Source organism: Sceloporus occidentalis, unplaced genomic scaffold (genome assembly GCF_023333645.1).
Source record: "Sceloporus occidentalis isolate IW3139 unplaced genomic scaffold, rSceOcc1.0.p SCAF_23, whole genome shotgun sequence".
NCBI classification, from domain to species: domain Eukaryota; kingdom Metazoa; phylum Chordata; class Lepidosauria; order Squamata; family Phrynosomatidae; genus Sceloporus; species Sceloporus occidentalis.
Window position 1 is genome coordinate 4355657 of NW_028317003.1, and position 24172 is coordinate 4379828.

The 24172-nt window shown below is 40.7% G+C and overlaps 1 protein-coding gene across 1 annotated transcript in view; it reads right to left on the reverse strand.

Annotated features, from left to right (window-relative positions):
* The window catches only part of LOC149300712 (serine/threonine-protein kinase Nek11-like), a 106530-nt gene that overhangs the window by 64309 nt on the left and 18049 nt on the right, over nucleotides 1-24172 (reverse strand). Inside the window, exons 2-5 of the mRNA XM_089484765.1 lie at nucleotides 14167-14332; nucleotides 10268-10386; nucleotides 7915-7979; nucleotides 4523-4649 (exon numbers count right to left, since the gene is read on the reverse strand). Coding sequence (XP_089340891.1) covers nucleotides 4523-4649; nucleotides 7915-7979; nucleotides 10268-10386; nucleotides 14167-14332 — 477 coding nt within the window. The remainder of the gene's footprint in view (nucleotides 1-4522; nucleotides 4650-7914; nucleotides 7980-10267; nucleotides 10387-14166; nucleotides 14333-24172) is intronic.

The following is a 24172-nucleotide window of genomic DNA, read 5'->3' on the forward strand; positions in this document are numbered from 1 at the left end:
TAAGACTAAGATCCAGATCCATCTTATAATCAAGCAAATAGAAGCGCCGGCGGAACTAACGGGCAGCAGAGGTTGTCTACGTACATTGTGCAGACGTCCATTGGCTGCCACCACTAGACACCAAGGAGTCTGAAGTATGAGGAACGAGTCTGGGGAAGCATTGGTAAGTCGGGGGGGGGGGGCAGAGTGGCATATGGGGGGATATAAGGCATTCCTGTAGGCAGAGTGGCATATAGGGGGTTAAAAGGCATTTTTGGGGGGTAAAGTGGCATATAGGGGGTTAAAAGACATTTCTGGTGGGCAGAGTGGCATATAGGTAGGTATAAGGCATATCTCGGGGGCAGAGTAGCATATAGGGGGGAAGATGTGCATAACTGGGGGCAGGTTGGCAAAAAAAGGAAATAAAAACAAAAAAATAAATTTTCACAATCATAGTTTTTATTAAATATGAAAAATAGTTAATATGTGAATTAATATTTACTAGTAAAACATATTTCCTATAGGGTAGGCTTTTTCTTTTTTTCCTAAATTAATATTCAAACTTTGGGGTGTCGTCTTATAATTGAGCAAATACGGTAATTGTCTGAATAATTTTTGGCCCATTTGCACATGTCTAGCAGACACATAAGTTGACTAGTTTACAGGTTTCTTTTGCTAAAAGCTTTAGCTCAATTTAGATAACCACATGTATTGTGTCAATTTAAAGAAAAAAGGGTTTCCTTTCAATATGAAGTGATCTTTCTGGTGTACAAAATCAAAGACCTGGTGACTAAACATGTTTACCAAGATCCCAGGAGGTCCAACCTTTGGCAGCACTTTGGGTTGAATTTCTTTAGCTCCCAAGATACAGATGTATGAATGATGTGAGCGATGTTCTTGTCACCATCAACGTTTCAAGAATTGCTGTGGGTCCTAAAGTGGTAGTTAATCTTTTCTTGAATACTTCTGTCAGGCAGCTCTAATCATGCACACGAACTGGAAGCATGTGTGTAAGGCTCCAAGGCCTGCTCCACGAGGCTCCCTACCTGCTGTTCCCCCTGTCACCTCCACTGCACGCCACACGGCCACTCCATCGCGGAGTAGGCCGCGTCGTCGAGTTCCTCCTGCCACATCTGTCGCATGCCACGCTGCCGCTCCATCGCGGAGTAGGCCGCGTCCTCGGCCTCCAATTGAACGCGATCTGCATGCGCCTCCAGGTTAGTGGCGCCAAGGGGGCGTGTCCCGACATCCGTGGACCCTATCTCATTGGCAGAGGCAGGGAAGGCGGGGAAAGAGGCTGGCAATCCCTTCGGTGGATTGCATAATATAGTGGGAGAAGGCTGGAAGTGCCGGCACCGGAAGTTGTATTGCGTAGATGTCCCCCGCCGGCCCCGCAAGACACCCGGGAGTCTGCTCTGGTAAGTCTTGGGGGCAGAGGTAAAATGCATCGTGCAGGCGTTCACTGGCTGTGGCGATGCGAGCGTAAACAACCTCCGCTGCCGGCACGTCTGCACGATGTGCTTTAACAATCTCCCGTGCCGGCACTTCCCCCTGCACCGCTGCGGGGGATCTGTATCTTAACCCTGCTGCCTGCCCGTCGAGCGCTAGATCCCGAATATATATTCGGGCCAATACGGTATATATATATTCATACAGTAAATGTTATTCAATAATTACAGTAAGATTCATAAAATGCAGACACATTTTTTTCTTTCTAACAGTTACAATAGAAAATAATCATTCAGTTGTAGATTTATTTAGTAATTTGAAATATTGGGCTAGTATTTTAAAAGACAAACTAATTTTAATAATATTTAAATCAATTCTGAAACAAATGGTGAGTAGTTAGCATCAGGTGCAGGGGGGCGTTAGGACTTTATACCTGAACTGCAGACACACCATCTGCTAGATCACCCTAAGGCTTCACACAGTAAAGGTTGATGGATGATGATTAATTGCACCTGCAGCTGGGACATCAGAAACCTAGCATAATATGACTGAACCGATGCTGAACTTGGACTACAAATATAAAACTAGTTCACGGAAAAAGCAAACAAAAACAAATGTTCTTTAGAAGTCAGGGGATTTAAATGTTAACATACATAGACTATTTGATCTCAACCAGCGTAGACCTCTCTCAAGCATTCTACAATTTGTACTGTAGCAGCCCATAACACTTTTTAATATAATGTTACCCCATTTTAAATGTTTTTCCATCTACTGCCCTTACATTTTCTGCCATGGACACTAGATTTGTGTATATGGATTTGTACAAACCTACTTTTAACAAAATTTGCCAGTTTTGTGCATTTGTACAAATCTCAGATAACATGGAGTATCCCTAGTGAAACAAACAAAACCTAATGGCAAAATTGATGACATTTTAGTAAGAATTGTCCATTCGTTTTCCATATTTTGGCGCCAGTACAAGCTGTTTTGGCACTCTTTGATGCGGTTAAGTGAGAAGACACATATAAATGACATAGGTAGAAGTAACCAAAAAAAACAATTATTGATTGATGGGTCCAATAACTTGCAGGGTTTTTCCATTATATATTTTATTACTCTGGTCAATCAGCATTTACAAGGGGAAGGGACAAGCATTAGATATGCATCTGTGCTGTCACATCATTTTAAGTTGACAGTAGCAGTTACAAACGGATGAGAGTTGGAGTGTGAGATAGTCAGTGACAGTGAGTTAGTAGAGGCTGAGATTGATGCTCAATCGTTGGTCATCTACCATACTGCAAGTCGATTCAATAGAGTGGTGCAGAAAATTTACTGGAGGGGGTGCATTGGAGAAGCTGTATATTAGTTTATTATTTACATACAGTGAATGCAGCAGACATCTTTTTCATTTATTTTAGAGCGGTTTTTTTTATTTAAAAAAGTAGCTTGGGGAAAACTTCTAATTTGTGGGCAACACATAACACTAACTCATTATTTGGTGTACATAAATTTGGAAATGTGTGTGAGAAGGAGGGATTCCTGTATTAGTCAGTTGGGCAGAGCTGGCGGCAGGCGTCTTTGATAAACTAACGAAGTGACCCCTGGTATACCAGTCCAAAGTAGGCTGAAGCCTTCTTGCTCAGAGTCAGAAGTTGAACTACTATGAGCCGCATGCAGCAGCAGTAACGAATATCCTCTGTTTAGTAGTGCTAAAATCTTGTCCACCCCACCTGCCAAAGTAAGGCACGATTTTAGCTACTACCAAGGACTCACGAAGCGGTCATGTGCTGGTGACTTTGTAGGATCCAGAGCAAAGATAGCTTGTAAGCTATTCTATGGTGAAGCACAGAATAAATCCACAACCAGTGCCACCCCCTGGTGCTATCACTACAGCAAGCACTGCTGGGCAAAGACGGGCAAGTACTGTCAGATGATAGCAGCAGGTCTATTTTTGGTCCATATGAAACTGAGGAACAAAAGGGAAGGTCTACTCTTGCAGCAGGAATGGATTTTACTCTGCCTTGTAATTCATCAAAATGGTCCAATTTCGGGAAAAATTGGGTCCCATGGCATGCTGCTGGATCTGTGTATCCATTGGTGCAGTGCTGCTGTTGCTGCTGGTCCTGCAGTGCAAAATCCTAACCTTGAGGTGCTGCTGCCATCAGTGAAAGGTAAGCCCAGAAGGTGTCAAAGACCTCCCTGTTTGGGAATGCCCCTGAATGTAATTTCCGAATCCAAAAAAGCCTCTGAATTTTGTCTAAACCAAAGAAAATTTGTTGGCCAAAAATGAGTGCCACAAAAACAAAAAATGTGTTTGTTGTGCACAAGTTATAAGCAATAAGAACAACTAAAACATGTTATTATGACAGGTGAACTCGAATTGACTTCAATTGACACTCACCTGGATGTGCAGGCAATAAAAGCAGGCAAGGGAGGGTAATGAGTGCCTGCATGCATCACTTTGCATGCACTTAAATACATTGGAGTGTATGTAAAAGGGACTCTAGTGCATGTTAAAAATATACCAGCATATAGTTTAGACTAGAATAATCTTTCATAAATATAATTATGTATTCACATAATGTAATACAATAGATTACTATTTTAATTTAATAAGCAACACAGTAAATAGACAAAGGCTTACAGTACTAAAATATCTCAATCCCCTTCACCCATTGCTTTTCCTTCCATGAAAGGACTAAAGCCATGGTGAACCATATGTATGAAATGTAAGCACGTATGTGCAGCCCCCTAGCCCCTGACCCTTTACATGACTACACAGTAGATATGCCTGTATAAGACCATCACAGCTCTGGGCTCTGAGAGTATCCAATAGCACAAACTATTTATCTGGCCATGCTTTATATTTAATGTTATCGAATTGCATTAAAAAAAGACATCATTAAAATAACATAATTTATGTTCTGTAAAGCTAATTATATAAAGCAGACAAGCACAGATGTATCATATGCTCTTTGAATAACATGGCACTTGGTCATCAGTAGTAAAATAGACACTAGGGAAGTCTGTCCCACAACAAGCTTAGACATAATGCAGCAGTTAGTCTGCTAAATACGTACCAACGCCTACTCACCAAATGTCTGATTTTGAGTCATATCCCTGATGTTTCAATGCTTCTGGACTCATATAGTACGGGGTCCCTGTGAATGTTGTTGCCAGGTCACAAGAACCCATCAGGAGACGAGAAACCCCAAAATCCCCTGGAAACATTTGGAATAAATAATAAATAAACATGCTATGCCAATCTGGCTATGATAAAATACATTTACAGTTTCTGTGTCGCATGCATTGTAATTCACTATTCAAGAAAACAATGGATGCAGTGAAATTACAATATTACATTTTAGACATTTGAAACTGCATACCCACCAATTTACTACATGGGCTAACCGGAGAATCTTTAAAAATATTCACCCTGACATAGTCTTTCACAAAGAATCAGTGCTCTGACTTATCTAATGCATTTTAACATACTCTATGAGTAACCCTAAGCATCTGAGTACTTTAATATGCATTCTTCCAAAACTTAAAAATAATAATAATGTACTTACTTGGCACCAAATTTGCAGTGTCCCTGCTTCCTCTATGATCTAAAATGTCTTGTCACGGATTCGCTGCTTAAGCTATCAATCAGTGACAGGACAGTACACCAAAGTAAATCAATGGGAGTATAAGTTTAAGTTTAGTGGTCCTGTTGAAATCAATGGAAGACTTTACATGTCCACGCGAGTCTAAAAAGACCCCTGCATGTAGTGTATGATCTGACTGGAGGTGAGAATGGATCTCCTGCAGGGCATTTACCTGGAGGTGGTGAAAGGGGCAAATGCATGTGGGTGGGATTCTGCAGAGTCCCCCATGCAATTTAAAAACGGACCACAAGAAAACCTACTGCATTTGATAGGGTATGAGGAACAGTTATGACTAGTGGGCAATGTAGCTGTCTCCTTATGAATAAGTCAACCATTGCCAAAATAGCCGTTCTCTGCTTTGATATAGGAAGTCCATGTGATGAGACCTCTGGTTAATCTATTAGTTTTTGTTTGAGGAATCTCTCAGACATTTTACAGTTTGAATTCCCATCATAAGGTAGGCTTAATGTATTTCTTTCTAATTCATTGGGTTTTATTACCGCAGCATTCTCTAGATTTGGCAAACGCCTACAAGCCCCTGTTGTGTTCCTATATAAAATTTGTATTTATGTGTCCCATACTAAAATGAAAGTATATTTTTGGATGAGAAGCAATCCATATTGAAGCAACTAGGAATGTAAATAAGTCAATGAAACTCATAAATCAATGCCATATAATCTAGCATAGAAATAGCATAGTGGCTTCTTTTTTACACCAGATAAATTACATCAATTTTTACTTGTATGTTTTTTGTCTGTCTATGCATTTACAAAGCGCTTAGTTCAGTTTCCTACAGTGCATCAAGGTATTTTAGTTTTCTAGAGAACTGTAGACAAAGCTTATTAGGTTCTGGAACGTAGGTGTGTAAATATACCCAGTTAAAACACTTACTAGAAGTAATTGATTGCAATCTAAAATCTATGATCACTATGTTGGCGAGCTGTTGTACTGTAAACCATGTGTCTTAAACCACCTTAACATTTAACAATTAAAAGTTAGGGTTTTAGGTAATTCATTTGTGTGTGGATTCCAGTGCCTTTTACAATACCGAATAAACTAATATGGTGGCAGATAAACACGAATCCAAAGATGCACAACACGAAGAATCTTCGTTTCTTTGTGTTCATCTTCGTAAATATTTCCTAGCTAATCCCACTGGTCCCCCCCCATACAAATCACTGCCTCTAGCCTACCTTAAGTCTTCATAGTATAGCAAGGGTTAACAGCCTTTTATTGGTTGATTCTAGAGGAGCCCCCTGTCTGCGACCAATAGAGTCGCTCTTACGAACCTCTAAAATCATGGCGCCAAAGCTGCTGCTAACTGTTACAGTTTTAACCCCGTATTAACCCGCTAGAAAGTATAAAAATATTTACCCAAAACAAACACGGGAACGGGTGAATATTTGTAGAATATAAAGATATTTTTTTTCACAAAGATGAACATGAAGACTTGGCCAGTTAATTCTGAAAGTGTAGATCACTGTAATACACCCATACCCAGCAAACATTCTGGGCTTCTATAGGAGCGACATCTGGGGACAGAGAAATTTGTCCTCCCAATAAGCCTTAATAAATGGATTTTTGGGAATGCTAAGGGAAAATAATTCCACGCAAATATTAGTCTTATACGGCAGTGTTTAGAAAATGTACTGTGGTGCAAAAGTATAATTCTATAATCTATGATGTTAAAAACACCTGCTTAAAATGTCATAGTGTTACTTAACTGCCCCCGGCTCCCACGTTGCCACCACAGCCGCCACGCAGGACAGTGAGACCACCTTCCAACGCACGGCCACCGCAACTGCAGCCGCCACGCAGGAGAGGGAGACCCCCCTCCAACGCACGACCACCGCAACCGCAGCCGCCACGCAGGAGAGGGAGACCCCCCTCCAACGCACGACTACCGCAACTGCAGCCGCCACGCAGGAGAGGGAGACCCACCTCCAACGCAGGGCCACCGCAACAGCAGCCGCCACGCATGAGAGGGAGACGCCCTCCAACCCACGGCCACCTCCGCAGCAGCCGCCACGCAGGAGAGGAAGACCCCCCTCCAACGCACGGCCACCGCCGCAGCAGCCGCCACGCAGGAGAGGGAGACCCCCCTCCAACGCAGTGCCGCTTCTGCCGTCGTTCTCTGAGCTGCCGCGCAGGAGAGGCAGACCTCCTGGGACACGACGTCCTGCTTCGGCGGTCGCGAACTGCAGGTCTATATGAAGGGAGATTACACCATACTCACTATGGCCGCGATTCCCGGACACCAGAAGTGACGTCATGACAGTTTGGCGGGAGATTCGAACTTCCCCTGCGGTCCTTATTTAAACCTCCTCAGTTCTGCCAGACATTGCCTTCTGTTGGTTGTCTATGCCCTGTGCTAGCTCCCAGATAGCGTTTTGATTACTGTTTCCTCGTGTTTGACCCCGGCTTACTTGACTTCGTTGTTTTCCTGAATCCTGACCTCGGCTACGTTTACTGTTTATTCTGATCTCCTTAATCCTGACCTCGGCTACGTTATACGACTATCCTGCTCTCCGGAATCCTGACCTCGGCTTGTTTGACCTTGTTCTGTCCTGGAGTCCTACCTTACTACGGTTTCTCCAAACCACTTGTACGTGACACATAGTCAATATTTAATACTCTTCTAATAACAGTGTTTATGTATAATATAAATGCTTAATCTACTACTAAATTTTCAGGAAAACTTTATGAGGTCAAGTCATGTATTTGTATTGAAAAGTAATTATCATAGGTAAAATTAAATAAACTTTGTATTTTTAATATATAACTGAATTGTGAGATTCTTTACTATTATTTGATTATATTTTTAAAGAAACCTTACCAATTTTAAGCAGATTATTCTTTAAAAAAATATTCTTTGCTTTCAAATCTCTGTGAAGTATTCTCCTACGAGGCAAAAATGGAAGAGGGTTATATTAAAATGCAAAACTCAAGTCTGTCCTATTAAATGTTGTTTTTTTTGTCTTTGGGTATAGTACATATGATCCAGTGCCAGCCAATCTGTCGACCTAATAATTAGGCCAAACAGATAATCATATAAAATACAAGGAAGCAAGATGAATAGGAAATACAAGCTTGTAATTAAACTGACAGCCAACGTGTAGAATAAAACGGGATAAATTATGGTAATCCCTTAAACTGAAAATCCCGAATTAAAACAAACAAATACTGTTGATTTAAGTGGAAATAACCCATTTGGAATAGGACAGTGAAACCTACTTACAGTGAATCGATGCATACGTATGTAACAAAGGTGCTGTTCACCTACTCTGCTGAATTTTATAACTAAAGCCAATACTAGAGAAACCACTGCTACTGCTGAATGCCCAAAAACTTGAAATGTTTTTAATGAAAATTTTGCATCTTTAGTAATGATTGCTGGAAATGTCTAGATGTCACAAAAACAACTAAAACAATCTCCTAAATGGTTCTTTTTTTGTTGTCTTCTTTTATGCAACATGCATTCTGATCGCATAAGGTTTATGTGACTTGTCAACTTTAACTGATGAAAGTCTGATGCAATATTGTCAAAACATGATTTCATCAACAAATATATATGATATGACAATGGTAATCTAACAGAGACAACCCAATTATATAACATAAACAGGACCCTAGTTGAAAACTTCGAAAAAACAATCTAAAGGTAGGTGAAGATTGGGGGTTAGTGTCAAGTAAACCCGTGGTAAGTAATTAAAGGATTAGTTATAACTAAAAGGGGCTCCAAAGAGGGATATCTTGCAGGCTGAGAGCATTAATTTGGTCATATACATGTGAATTTCAGAGGTATAGGCAGGCCCGGACTGGCCATCGGGCACCCCGGGCATTTGCCCGGTGGGCCGGGCCACGGCAGGGCCGGATTGACTTAGGGGCTGATGGAGCTGCAGCTCCAGGCCCCTACCTTAAAATAGGCCCAGTCAGAACCGGACTGACTGGGCCTATGCGGCCTCTATGGCCGCATTAACGCAGGGCATAAGGGGCACCTGCCCCTTAAGCCCGCCGCAAGTGCAACCGGGTCCGCCACTCTAAGGGGCCGGGAAGCCCCCACCAGGGCCAGCCTTAGGGGTCTGCGGCCGCACAGGGCTTAAATGAAAACATCGGGAGTTTTTTTACTTTATTTAACATCCTCCATGTTAAATAAAGTTTTTTTTAACTTTATTTAACATGGAGGATGTTAAATAAAGTTAAAAAAAACCCCCGATGTTTTAATTTAAGCCCTGTGCGGCCGCAGACCCCTAAGGCCGGCCCTGGTGGGGGCTTCCCGGCCCCTTAGAGTGGCGGACCCGGTCGCAGTTGCAGCGGGCTTAGGGGGCCCTGCGTAGAGGCCGCATAGGCCCAGTCAGTCCGGTCCTGACTGGGCCTATTTTAAGGTAGGGGCCTGGAGCTGCTGCGGGCCCGGTCGCAGTTGGTGCTTGCTCCGGCAAAAAGGTAAGTAGGGTGGGGGGGGTGCAGTGAGAAGGAGGAGAGGGGGGTTAGATAGTGAAAGGGGGGTACATAGTAAAAAGGGGGAACATAGTGAGAAGAGGCAGATAAGATGGGGAGAGGGGGTAGTGTGAATGCGTATGAGAATGAATGAATAAATGTGTGGATGAATTGTGTGAATGACTTGTGAGACTGCATTAATGAATGTGTTAATGATTTGTGTGAATGAGTGAGTAAATGCAAAGAAAAAAATAAATAAAAATGGGCTGCTCAGGCTTTAATGCCCGGGCATATATTTTGTCCCAGTCCGGACCCGGGTATAGGGCAGCAGGAGTGGAGTCAATAAGAAGTGACAATATGGTTAGTAAATTTAGGTCTTAAAGTTTGCAATCTAGTCTACCTATACATTCTGCAGCAGCTGTTGTCCTGTGTTGCATTTTTATATGTTGTAAAGGTACCAATAATTAGTTTATGATTGATGTTTTGAACTCGAGCATTAAAGAGGTTAAATAATCACACACAAACATTACCTCTCGTCCTGCCTGTGCCTCCTTTCTCTAGGAAACATTACAATATATGACCAAGTGGCCAGCCACAGTCATATATTGTAAGGCAGGCAGCCAGTCAGCCATGTGGAAAAGGATTCTAAACCAGTCTACTTTTAAAGTTTCCAGTATACCAGTACAACCTTGCTCAAGTGAATTTATATTTCTAGTGTTTACCAATTATTGGCAGCAAATTAGCAAACATACCTTTCATGCATATAATTGACACCAAGTAACAACTGGATGAACCATTCAACTACTTGGCTTTCACCAATATTTTCACAATTTTTCTTGCATTCTTGGATTTTGCAATCAAGATCTTTGCCCTAAAAAAAGATGTTTATAACTTAGAAAATACGAAAAGGTTCGTTTTCCCACAAAAGACAGATATTTTTCTGAGATATATAACTAAAATCATTTTTAAAAGTAAACATTTTGGGTTCTCTTTGGAATGTAAGATGCAGGCAATTCTTTTCACATTTTTCTAAAAACCATAAGTAATATAAACATAAGTAATATAATGCAGATCCGTCTGCAATATTCTGGCCTCTTGGAATAGTTCTGGAAAAGGGTGGAGCCATGACACGCCCCCATAGGGGCCGCCTCTGCCCAGTTCACCAATGGGGGACAAGGTGTGCAGAGGCTCCGCCCTTTTTCAGAAGCGCTCCGAGAGGCCTGAACAGCACAGGGGATAGCTGCAGAAATGGAGGCGGTGACAAAGAGGCCATTGGCGGAGAAAGAAGGGAGACATTGACAGTCATTTTCAATGTGTTTGCAACAGTTTAAAAATTCCAAAATGGCAGCACCACCAGCTGCTGTGATGTCATCAAGCTGCACTTACTGAGTTCCCCGTTTAAGGTAAAAGGGCATTTTACTTAAAATACAACAAAAATCACACATAATCTAGGTCAAGGCCTTCAGAACGCAAATCATTGCTACCCTGGGCTTCTTTATCGCCATGGTCAAGCACCGCCACCTATTGTCTTTGTAGGGCTCAGTACACAGAGAGTGTAAAGAGGCCGACGGTAGGGGAGCAAACAAAAAAAAAAAGGTGTGTTGGGACATATGCCCCCATGCTTTAACATCTGTACTAGTATGGAATGGCAAAGTTATCTATCCCTCTAATGGTATGCACAGGGCCGGCCCGACAATGGAGCTGAGTGGGGCAACCGCTCCAGACGGCACTTTTGAAGCCCTTTTTTTTTTTTAAAAAGCGAAAGAGAGAGAAAGGGGCGCGGAGTGGTTTTTGCTTACCAAGCTGTCAGTACCCGCTCGGCGCCCCTCTCTCTCTCCTCTGCGGCGAGTCTTCCTGTTCGGTCTCGGTGCCGGCTTGTAATGCTGAGTGCCGGAAGATTTCCAGCGCTCAGCATTACAAGCCGGCACCGAGACCGAAGAGGGAGACTCGCCGCAGGACAGCTGAAAGGTAAGTACAGGGGGGGGGGGGCGGCAGGGACGGAGGGAGAGGAAGGGTAGATAATGGGGGGGGCGGCAGGGACGGAGGGAGAGGAAGGGCAGATAAGGGGGGGGGGGCGGCATTTTAAAATTCGCCCCAGGCGGCATTTTGCCTTGGGCCGGCCCTGGGTATGCATATACATAAGATAAATAATACATTATAATTGTTTTATCTGTTTGATTGTGCCATTGTCTCTGAGGAATGGACTAATGTACATGTGTTTTCTAATGTCTTCTCTATAAACAAATCATTGAAGTTCAAGGAGATCGCTTCTTGTGTTTTCACTGTGAATTGTATATGATTATTCTATGTGATTTATTTAATAGTATGGCAAAAATATAATTACAAAAGTAGCACATAACTGATGAGGTGCCCGCTGTTGACTTTTTTTTCACTCTTTGTTCTAGAGAAGTTATTATAACCTCTTCCTATTACCTGGCAATTTTAGGATTATTTCTTCTTTGCCCTTGACCTTTATTATTATAGATTTAGTAGCATAAGCACATGCCCGTATTTCATATTTTCTTACTGTCATAACTAGAGATCTTTAATAACCATACCTGAGAGCTTTATAAATGGACTGACCCTTGGAAATATTAACTATTTAATAGTCAATAACAAGAATCCTACTGTAGTGACTTGCTATTGGCAGCAACCAAATGGTTCTAATAATGGTGAAATGGAAACCAATTTTGTCCTATAGCAGTAAAAAAAAACAACACAATTTGGGATGCTCAGATTTCACAAAATCAGTGTAGAATATGGAGTAGTCAACTCAAGATTGTGTGAAAATCTTTTTCTTTTTCTGAGGTATAAAAATAAGGAATTTCAGTTTTCCCAAAACATTTTTTTTTCCTTTTTTGGAACATTGGCTGTTTATTGTGACAGCAGCCTTATGATCAACTATTAACATGGCAAAACTGCTTTGTAGTCACCATGGGCAATGACCTTGTCACACTCTAGTTTATCTATGGTAATCTACGGTTTACCAAGCCCAAAGTAGTATTATTAATCATCCAAGTCAGCACGCCATACATATTAATACATTTCTTCAAAAGGTATCAGAATATATCTCATTTAATTATTGAATGTCTAAAAAGACTTGAGAACACACTGCTAATAGCTAACATGTGATATCCAACTGACAACTATCATAAGAAAAGGGGCATCCATTTCTAGATGCTTCATTCAAACATAAATATGCAGACAAGATTCACTCACCCAAGAACAGACAATGCTTAATTTGAGACTCTCCCTAATGGTTACTTACTGAGCATCGTCCATTGTCAGCTGGATTCATATACTGTATAGTGACAGGACTTTGTGTTTTTTTTCCTGCCATACATAATGCTTAGAAAAGGATGTAAACCATAAACCATAAATGGTTACTTAATACATAATATGAATTCATATAAAGTGGTCAGATGTTATTTCATAATTAACCAGGAAAAAATTTGCATTCTTAGTCAAGACTAACTGTTTTTTTGCAGTTATTTACAGAAGCTGTTGACTCTTAGGTATGTAGTTACATAGTTAATTGATTTACAAAAAGGCAAAGTAAGGGATGGAGCTGTCCCGCTTGTTTCATTTCAGGAGGAGAAACGAAGTCACAATTCATTGGTAAGTCCTAGTGTTAAACTAGGGTTAGCATGAACTGCATTAAAACAGTAAGTTGATATACAGAGACTTCTTGAAACAATTTATTAAGAGAGCCAAATGTGGCAACAAGAAATTAAGGAAAATGAAGGACATGTAACCATGATTTGAATTTGTTGTTGAAGATTGATTCAAAGTTTCTTCTTATATGCACATGAGACTGGATCAGTATCACTGTGTATTTTATTATCCTATGTATAGTCAACATGGCACTGAAAAATGCTACTTATGTTAAATCCCTTGTGCCGGGGAAACCTTCCATATGTGCAACTGTGTGCATAGGACCATGAGAGACACTGCAAATAGCTCTGCAGGGAACTCCATGTCTCACTTTTACTTGTTCCTCATGGAATTGGACAATTGGGACAGCTCCATCCCTTACAACTGACATATAACCTGCTTCTACCTGGATGCTATTAAGTTTGTGAGGGAACACCAACTTAATGAGGTTAATCGGATTTGTGGTCCACTGGGGTGAGCTATATGCTCCTCAGAGCCAAGAGCACATTTGCCTCACATTTCAGTTCTAGAGTGCCCTTGTGGCAAGATCAGACTGATCTCTCGATGGACTTTCCTCTGTAATGTCACAGGTGAGACAACATTTGAGACTCTCCTGACTATAGGGCAGGCTATTCAGTTGGTGTCCATTCTCGGCTGAGCTAGTCTCATAGTTTTTTGTACATGAGTCTTATGAGGCTTGAAGAACAAAATAATGACTGATCTACCTCTAGTTAATACCTACATCAGAACATTTAGAGGACATGAGTCCCTGACAGTGTCCTACAGCCCTATACATAATGATAAGTGAGAAATTGAAATGAAATTGTGTAAATACAAAAGGTTATTCTTCTAAATACTTTATTTACATAAAAAGCTGTCAATAGGTCACAAAATCACAACTTTGGTGAGGCTCTGTCCCTCACCATACCTCTCATATAAAAGTTTCCCATTTTACCCATTTGCAGTGTTGAGAAGAAGGCTAGTTCCTCATCCTTACCTCACAGTATTCAGTGATTATGCAGAAACTTTCCTTCTCCAGAAAGCTGGCATGAAACTTGACAATAGCAGGGTGGTCTAACTTGGACAACAGCTGGGCCTCCTGGTTAGCTTGAACAGTTTCATTAGGGTTTAGTTCCCCCACAGGTATTTCTTTCAGCACCTTTCTGTTAATATTAAAATATAACACATAAAAGTAAAAATGCATTTTAGCAAAATGCTTGCAAAAGGAAATGTAGAAAGAGGTACAAGTTAGTGTAAAGAATGCTGTTCACTTTGCCACACTGATTTAGTCATTTTTTTTTTGTTTCTAAATATTTTATTTAGATTTGCGACACACACTTTCTGGGACCTTTTCATCTGCTAAATTTGTAAACCTTCTTTAACGTTGGGCATCAATGGAACACTAGCCGAGGCATGCACCATTCCTCAAATATCTGCCTGACTCCCGAGGTGGGACCTAATTGAATTTAATGGGTTTTCTTTCCTACAAAACAGACCAAGTTGGTCGGCTAATGATTACACTGAATATTAAGAGATGGAAAATGATTTGACATTATTGATTTGATCCGACTGTAACCAGCACTGGACCTTCTCTCTGTCTCCACTTTTCCTCTGTGAGAGCAGCACACACATCAAATATTGATTAATAATTATTAATTTAATAATAAATTATTATTAATAAGCAAACATATACTCTGAAGAAGATTTTTCAATCACAACAATAGTCGATAAATATTTAAGAGCTGAAGAAGAATCCAGAAGTATAGCCTAAATACAAAAGCATCATGATAATGAGAGCATTTTTCCTGACCAGTGTCCTGCAGTCAACACTACACCCTTAAAATTAGAGTCGATAAGGAAAGCAAATTAGACATATTTATTTATCATCCAATAAGTGCACTAGGCTTGGCACCACTTAGTAAAGTAATTCCTGTTGTGCTTCTTTTATCTGCAGTATGAATAATATATACAATATAGACATTAGGTATAAAATGGTCTTTAAACTACATAAATTGGGTTTATAATTCACAGAGATGAAACATCAATGAATTGTTCTTGGTCTGAAAGAAGAGAAAAGCACTTTGGTCGAGGAATACACCCTGGGAGAAGGAGCATTCTTTAGCTTCCCAGGTGAAGAGCGATACATCTTAATTTTAATATTTAGTAGTAGCTGGTCTGTTGAAAACGTCTGATAACTGCTTTAGTAAAGCTGCATAGAATAAAGGTCAAAATGCAGATGCACTGAGCCAGAGAAAGGTGCTCCTGATATATAGTTTCGCTGTGATCTATTATTTACATATACACAAAAGAAGTCAGAAAATATTAATGGTAAAGTTTATATTTATAGCAAAACCAGCCAAAAATATATTAAATAGACATGCTAATGTCACGTAACCAAATGTGTCACATCACACATGCTGTGGTATGTTGCATTGAACTGTGGCCTTTTATTAAAAAAATTGTTAAATATATGTGTTGCACAATTAATGGCACCCTTTAAGTCAATACTTTGAGCTACCTCCCTTTGCCAAGATAACAGCTCTGAGTCTTCTCCTATAATGCCTGATGAGGTTGGGGAATACATGGCAAGGGATCTGAGACCATTCCTCCATAAATAATCTCTCCAGATCCTTCAAATTTGGAGGTTGAAGCTGATGGACTCTCCTCTTCTGTTCACTACACAGGTTTTCCATGAGGTTCAAGTCAGGGGACTGGGATGGCCAGCGTAGGACCTTGATTTTATGGCTAGTAAACCATTTTGTGTTGATTTTGATGTATGTTTTGGACCATTTTCCGCTATCTGGCAGACGCAATCAGGTGTCCATTTAATATCTGTTTATATTTGATAAGAGTCCATGATGCCATGTATCCTAACAAAATCTAACAAAATGTCCATGTCTTTTGGCAGAACAGCCCCAAAACATTTATACTCTCTGTGTGCACCAAACCCACCTCTGTTGTTTTTTGCTAAAAAGCTCTATTTTGGTTTCATCTGACCAAAGAACTTGACCCTACTTGATCAACTTGATCAATAACTCATTTTACCTCTAAGCTGATTCAAGAGATAGCTAAGCTTCTGGCCATAGACTGGAAATTTCATATCCCGTATCACCCACAATCCTCTGGTCAGGTAGAACGCACTAATAGAACCATCAAAAACAAACTGCGCAAAGGTACAAATGGGACCTTTCATAGATGGCCTGACCATCTACCAGCCATATTGGCTGAAATAAGAATGTCCCCTAATAGCACCACCAAACTAGCACCTTATGAAGTGTTAATGGGGAGGCCGTTCTCAACACCCTGGGCTAATGGTAAGTATTGCCCAGTGGAGTCTGGGGACGTAGGACAGATGCAGGAAGGTTATGTACAACATTTGATAGAGAAATTGAATGGTATCTATGGTGATGTTTCTCTGTCTCTTCCTTTACCTTCAGGTCAACCGACACACAGTTTCAAGCCTGGAGACAGAGTGGTCGTAAAGCAGTTAACGAAAACCAACAAGTCTCTGGAACCACCCTACGGAGAACCAACCACCATATTGGCTGTAACAAGAACTGCCGTCCTTACAGAAGAGTCACCATCATGGATCCATGCTTCTCGAGTCAAAGGACTTCTACCATGACAGAAAGGGAAAAGAGACTCTCGAATTACGTCATCTGGACAATCAGTGGGACGGCTATCATAATTGTGTCTATTGTTATGGCCACCCAGGTATTTGGCCTTACCACCCAGAGTGATATGAACAGCAATAGTAATGCATTTCGAGTCAAACGTGGATTAACCAAAAGTTACATTTGAGGACATTATGCTTCAATACGATGATAGAGAGTAACGTTATCACGTTGTGATAAAAGGAGGGATTGTAAATATGAAATTTAAATGAACACCATTTTGTATTAAATATACATGTTGTTGTAGACACTTTTGCCAACGTAGACAAGTCTTGTTAATGATTTCTTTCTCATCCTTAAGTAACGAGATAACATATGTTTACCTGTCTGTATGCTAGGAAGATAGTTACTCTTGTGTACTTTTTACCTTAGTCTGTGTTTGATGTGGATTAGTAGTACCAACTACCGTATTAGCTCGATAATAATCGGGGTCATCTTATAATCAGACCTCAAATAGGTCTGACTATGAGACGACTAAGATCCAGATCCCCCGCAGCTGCAGGGGACCTGGATCCTCCTGTCTCCCCCGCCCCACTTACCGGTACTTCTGAGTCCCCGGTGTGTAGCTGGGGCAGTGTGTAGATGTCTACGCGATTCGCGTAGACAACTTCCGCTGCAGCAGGAAGGAGGTGTGGCTAGCAGCGGGGGTTGTCTGCGTCCATCGCGCAGACCTTCCCCGGCTGTCAGAGATCAGAGTTCCCCCCACCGGTGCCGGTGCCGCACCGGTGCGGGGAACTCTGATCTCTGACAGTCGGGGAAGGTCTGCACGATGGACGCAGACAACCCCCACTGCTAGCCACGCCTCCTTCCGGCTGCAGCATAAGTGCGTGGGATCTACACACTACCCCGGCTACATGACAGGGAAGTCAGAAGCACCGGTAAGTTTGGGGGGGGGGCGGGGGAGTGTTAAATGGGGGGCATAAGGCATTTCTGGAGGCAGAGTGCTCTGTGAAATGCCTTTTAACCCCCTTAATTCCACTCTGCCTCCAGAAATGCCTTTTTAACCCTCTATACGCCACTCGGGGGGGTCGTCTTATAATCGAGCAAATACGGTATATGCTGATTGTTACATTTTTCTTTGTGAATGGTTTTGTAGCAGTCTCCCTGAAATAGTATTTAAACCCGCTCGCAACAATGGATAAATTGAGAAGTGACTGAGAACGAACACCTTTTGTGTGTCTGAATTATTTACTTCTCCCAGATATCTGCGCTTGCCACTCTGAAGGTTCTGCAGATTTACTCAAGAGCTCCCGGGAGGCTTTTGGCTCAAGAGAGGTGTCCCCCATAAGAGGAGGGGCGAAACATTTTCAAAGTGGATAAAGAGGCAAAAAGGTAATTGTTGTTAAACTATATGCATACCCAGAATACCTTGCAGTGTCGGTAGCACTACAAGATTTATTTGGGAAAAAACAGTATACGGCTTGTCTGGTGGTTGTAGATTAGTGTTTAATAACGCCTCTGCTACCATTTTAAAACAAGCTTGCTCATTTTTTCAAGACATTGCTTAATTGTATATTTAACAGCAACGACCTCTTCTTCCTGCAGTGTTTCCATTTTTGTGTTGTGTCTCACTTTAGAGGACTATATAATTACTACTAATCCATCCTGCACCTATGTGCTTATCACTTATCATACTTTAATATAATCATAAACGTATCTGAAGCTTTCCGAGATAGAAACTGAGATGAATCTAATATTTCAGACTATGTCTGAAAATGTCCAAGGGGTGCAGTGTGCTATTTTATCAGTGTACAGCATGAGTCTTACTTGCTTTTACTACTCCCACCTGGAACAGATTACAAAAATGTCTAATCGATAAATGCCTTCTATTCTTACAATTGTTCACCGTTGCATTGTCAAGTGGACAATGTTCTGCTTTCCTAAAGCAGTGCCTACACAAAGAACTACAAGAATGCAACAAAGGAACACTAAGGTATTTACTTTGGCTCCCCTTGCATGTCTTAAACCCAGAGTAACCATCTCAACTTTATCGAATTTGTAGACTTTCAACATGTTGAGTTATCCTGCAAAAATAAAAGATAAGTATTTAAGTATTTTATAAAGGAATTATTTTCAAAACAACTGTTATTTCTCCAAAAAAAGCAAAGAATGTATCTGTCATACCTCTGAAATTGATTTTTCAGGCTGTAGGTGTTCCAGACAGCTGAGCTAGCTGTTTTTATTTTAACTACTCAATTAGCTTTGGATTAGAGGTGGGAGAGCTAGATGGTGGAAAGATGTCAGCTAACCAAGACCTGGGATTACTGTCAAATTGAGCCAGAGTTAAACCAGACTTTCCAGCAACATAAGAAAATAATGACAGCCATTGTCATGAAGGCTACATAAAATCAGCTATTGTAACGAAGGGGTTAAAGGCTATCTATGTATAAAGGGGATAAAGAGTTAAAGGGCCGTGTGAGTGAGTCTATTGGTTGCCTGCAGGGGCCTCCTCTGGCATCAACCTTTAAGGTGTCTACAGCAAACATACACATGATTCTTAGATTCCTTACCTAAAAGGCCTTGGGCTTCCTTACCTACACATGTCTGCTGCTTTACAAATACACTTTATAGACAAAAATATTGGGACACCTGACCATTATGACATCACATTCTAAATACATAGACATTAATATGTAGCTGGTCCCCACTTTGCAGCTATAACAGCTTCCAATCTAATGGGAAGGCTTTCTACAAGATTGTGGAGTGTTTCTGTTGAATTTTTGGCTCATTCATCCAGTAAAGCATTTGTGAGGTCAGGTACTGATGTTGGACGAGAAGGCCTGGCTCACAATCTCCGTTCCAGTTCATCCCAAAGGTGTTCAATAGGGTTGAGATCTGGGCTCTCTGCGGGCCGGTCACGTTATTCCACACCAACCTCATCCAACCATGTCTTTATCGACATTGCTTTGTACACTGAGGCACAGTGATACTGGAATAGAAAAGGGCCTTCCCAAAACTGTTCCCACAAAATTGTTCCCATAGCATTGTCCAAAATCTCTTGGTATACTGAAGCATTCAGATTCCCCTTCACTGGAAGTAAGGGGCCCAATCACTGAAAAACAGCCACACACCATTATCCCTCTTCCCTATAACTTTACAGTTGTCACAAAGCAGTCAGGCAGGTAACGTTCTCGTGGCATCAACCAAACCCAGACTCGCCCATCAGACTGCAACTGCTTGGGCCATGGAAACCCATTTCAGGAAGCTGCTGCACGGTTTTTGTGGAAGTTTTTCCAGTAGAAGTTTGGTACTTTTCAGCTATGGAATCGGCAGAACGTTGGTGACATTTACACACTTTGTGTCTCGGTGACCCGCTCTGTTTCTTTACATGGTCTTCCGCTTCTTGGCTGAGCTGCTGTTTCTAAACAATTTCCCTTACAGTTGACCTTGAATTATCTAGCAAGGAGGACATTTCACGAACTGCTTTGCAAAGGTGGCATCCTATCACAGTACCACGTATGAATTCACTGAGTTCTTCAGAATGACCCATTTTCTTCACATATGTTTGTAAATGCAGACAGCACTTGATTTTATACACCTGTGGCAACGGGTCTGATTGAAACACCGAAATTCAAGAATTAAGAGTTTTGCGCATATCAATGCATGGCACTGTAGTCATAAAGCTTGCCATTTGACCATGGAGGCTTTAATTATGTAGTGTGTTTGCCACTTTGTAATGATACTGTGTTAATCCTTACTCATGACTAGAGCCATAGAAACATTCAATTTGATGCACATAAGAAGTGTTTGGCCCATCTTGTCTTTCCATTTTTCTTTGTGTAAAGACTCAAGTCTTAATCAGTCCTTGGTCTTGTCTAAGATTTAGGATGGCTTTATGCCTCTCTCAAGCTATTTTTACATTCCCTTACTGTTTAGTCTCTACCACTTATGATGTGAGTTTGCTCCATTTACCAACCATCCTCTCAGTAAAATAAAACTTCCTTTCTAAACCTCGGACCCTCTAGTTTTAGATTATGACCTTTTGTTATAACATGTCTCCTCCTCTGAAATAGACTTCCCTCCTGAACTTCGTTAAGTCGTTATATATCCCCACCTAGCTTTCCATATTAAGATCCCCTAGCTACACAAAATCGCTTGTAATGCATATAGCCAGAACTTGAGAAATATCAGCAAAAAAACCCTTATTAATGCTTTACAATGAACATTAACAACATGGTTTTGATGATTATTGATACTAGGCAGATGACAATATGCACAAAAAGCCCATGAGACTATTGGAATTACCTTCTTGATCCCAATTGTAAGTAGCTTTGCTTGCTATCTATTGTTAATGACAACCTTATGCCCTCTTTTATCTGTGTCACCTAACCTATACTACGACAAATGCACCTTCAGCAAGTAACCCGCACATTTAACAGCGCAGACCTAAGATGAATCAATACAACTCTGGAGTAAGCATTTTTCATAATGAATACAAATTGGTATGCTATTACCTCTGTTTAATTTAACTATTTACTTCCACAGTTTGCCAAGCTTGATAATTCCCTCTTCTTACACAGGTTGTTACTGTAGCTACAGACAATACAGCATCAACTACAGGTACCTCTACAATTTAGGAAAGCCAGTAAGATAGCCACATTTTTTTTTTAATATATTCTTTACTTAAGAAAATCCCCTACCCTTCCTTTTACTAAAGCATGGTGTTCCCATAATAGACATTATGCATTTAGATGAAAGCCGCCTGACATTGGCAAGCAAAACTGATTTGCCTTATCAGGTGCTGACATAGAGGAAATCACTTGCAGAGGTGACTTTAATTTGCAGAATCCAAGGTATTGGGGAAATGGAAAACCTCTCATGGTACATAGACATGGTAAGCTATATATACGCTAGGATGGAATTAGCAGCACCACTCCCCAAGTCCCCATACCCTCTTGGAGTGGAACAACCACCACTTCGTAGAGGGCCAAACCACACAACAGGCCATTTTAATTGGTTCTTTGGCTGCTTTTGCATGTTATACTCGTTTCTTTTGCATAGACTATTTGGTATCCTGTCACATAGTACATAGATTGGTGTAATCATCTCTTATAAATATTGTCTTTGTGCAGATTTCCACAACCCTATAGTATCCCCCTCTTTTATTCTATACTCCACTTCATAGTTTATTTTGGTTAAAAAGCTTTTGGTTAATTATTTACATACTGTGGTCAATGAGCAAATCAATGTGCAATAGCAGGGCTAGTTCCAGGGTTAGTATTGCTCACCGGTTACCCCTCTTTGAAATTCGTCATTGTATAAATATGTTAACCCTAAGGCAAATTACTCTATATGTTGTCAATTATACCAGACCATATGGTTCTTCTGCTGGTGTGTATATGGAATATTCAGAACCAGATAAATCTATAGCACACACTGCTAAGAAGTACATGTAATGTATATGAAATCTTGAGAGTTGTTTTGTTCTCTTCTCTATAAGCCTTCCTTATACCCCCTCCCTCCTGCCATCTAGCCGCCTTCCCTCCCTCCTTCCCCTTACTGGATCCAGAGATGACCTTGTCTGTCATGTATATGTATTTGATATGCTTGTCTATTGTGTAAAATATATTCTTAGTTGTATGTGCAATTTGGCCACTTACACGAAACAAAATTATAAAAAAATTAACTAAATAAAAAAAGAAATCACCCATAAATTACTGAGCATAAGAACCAGAAACCCGCTTGATGAAATAACAGCGTGAATCGTCTTAGTAATACCTACAGCAATTTCCCCATCTTCACAAACGCCATAGGTTTTATTGTTCCTGGTTTCACACGGATCATGTCACAGAGCTGTCAGGTCCTGTAAGCAGTTTGTTAAATATCTCTTAATGCGTGTCCTTTTCCAGGCTTGGGGCCCTCAGAGTAAGTAGATGTGGCAGGCTAGCGTGTCGTATCTGCACTTACTGATTTAGATGAAGCCGGTGATATGACAGGGACTTGTCTCGTTAAGAGACTATGATTTCTACAACCACCTTAGTAATGCCTGCTTTTCTCACAATAAAACAGCTTCATACTGTGCTTTGAATTATTGTGTAAGTGAGAGGCTGTCAGAGATCCCTGCAATATGATTAAATTATGACTATTTCATGACAAAAGTGCATAGTGTGGCAATGACACCAGTTGGAATATTTGAACAAACAAAATAAAAATATATACAGTGTGTGTTATATGGACTAAACCCCAGCTGGTTCAACAAACGACGCCTCATCAAATACAAAAGGTTATCAGGAAGGATGCATGTGACAACCCAAACATGGTTGATGAAGTATTTTAGATATCTTGGTTTCAGCTGGCACTCCTTCCTTCTGTGTATATACAGTATATAACAAAACAACAAAAAGAGAACAAAAAGAAAAATGTGCACCTGGATTCAATGTATGTAACATCAGGGAAAGAACCAAGGGCAAAAGTGGAAATACGCAGTTCACAAACTAACAAAGATCTGACAGTAGATGGATATCGACTGGGCAGTTCACATACTAACAGATCTGACAGTAGATGGATAGGCAGTTCACATACAAACAAACATCTGACAATAGGTGGACCAAGAAAACCATGGACTGGATACTGCTTGACACCAAATGCCCAAGAAGAATACAGAAGACAAGACGAGTTCATTTAAACTGTCGCATTTTCTGGTGGCCAATTGCAATAGAAACCATAGAACCAAACGGGTTGGAAACTTATGGAGAAAGTTTTCATTCAGTTTTCATGCAGTTCACTGATGACTCAATATATAAACAGCCATGTTTAGTTTATACCTGCTGAAAGACAAGGGTGTTGTACAAGAGAAAATTACAAAGACAAACCCTTTCATCAGGTAGAGAGGATCTTGCTTTCAAGCTTACCATGTTTGTTTATGTGTTGCAGTGTGTGTAAATACCAATATGATGCAAGAAACACAAAAAAAATATAAATCAACTATTTCACCATGCGTAGGAACTAAACATTAAATACTCATCTTTGGCTGTTTGCTCCTCGTCAATTATTATAGTATATTTATTAACTTTATTGATTGCAATTTGCCCTTCTTTGAACACTAATAACTCACAGTCCTATTTCCTAAATCTTTCATAAAATGCTATTGACAAGTCATAATTTAACATTATGTCAGTCTCGAAGCAGGTGGGGTAATTATGAAGCTCATGAGACACTTGAAAATGACTGATACCAAGATAAATGACTACCTGATTCTATGTTATTTCAATTAAATGTGACATATTACAGAGCTACCCATGTGATGTCCCTAGGGTGAAGGTGAAGGCTACTTCGGATGTCATGAGTACTATATTTTATGTAAGTAACTTAGAACTATTAGTTTCAGAC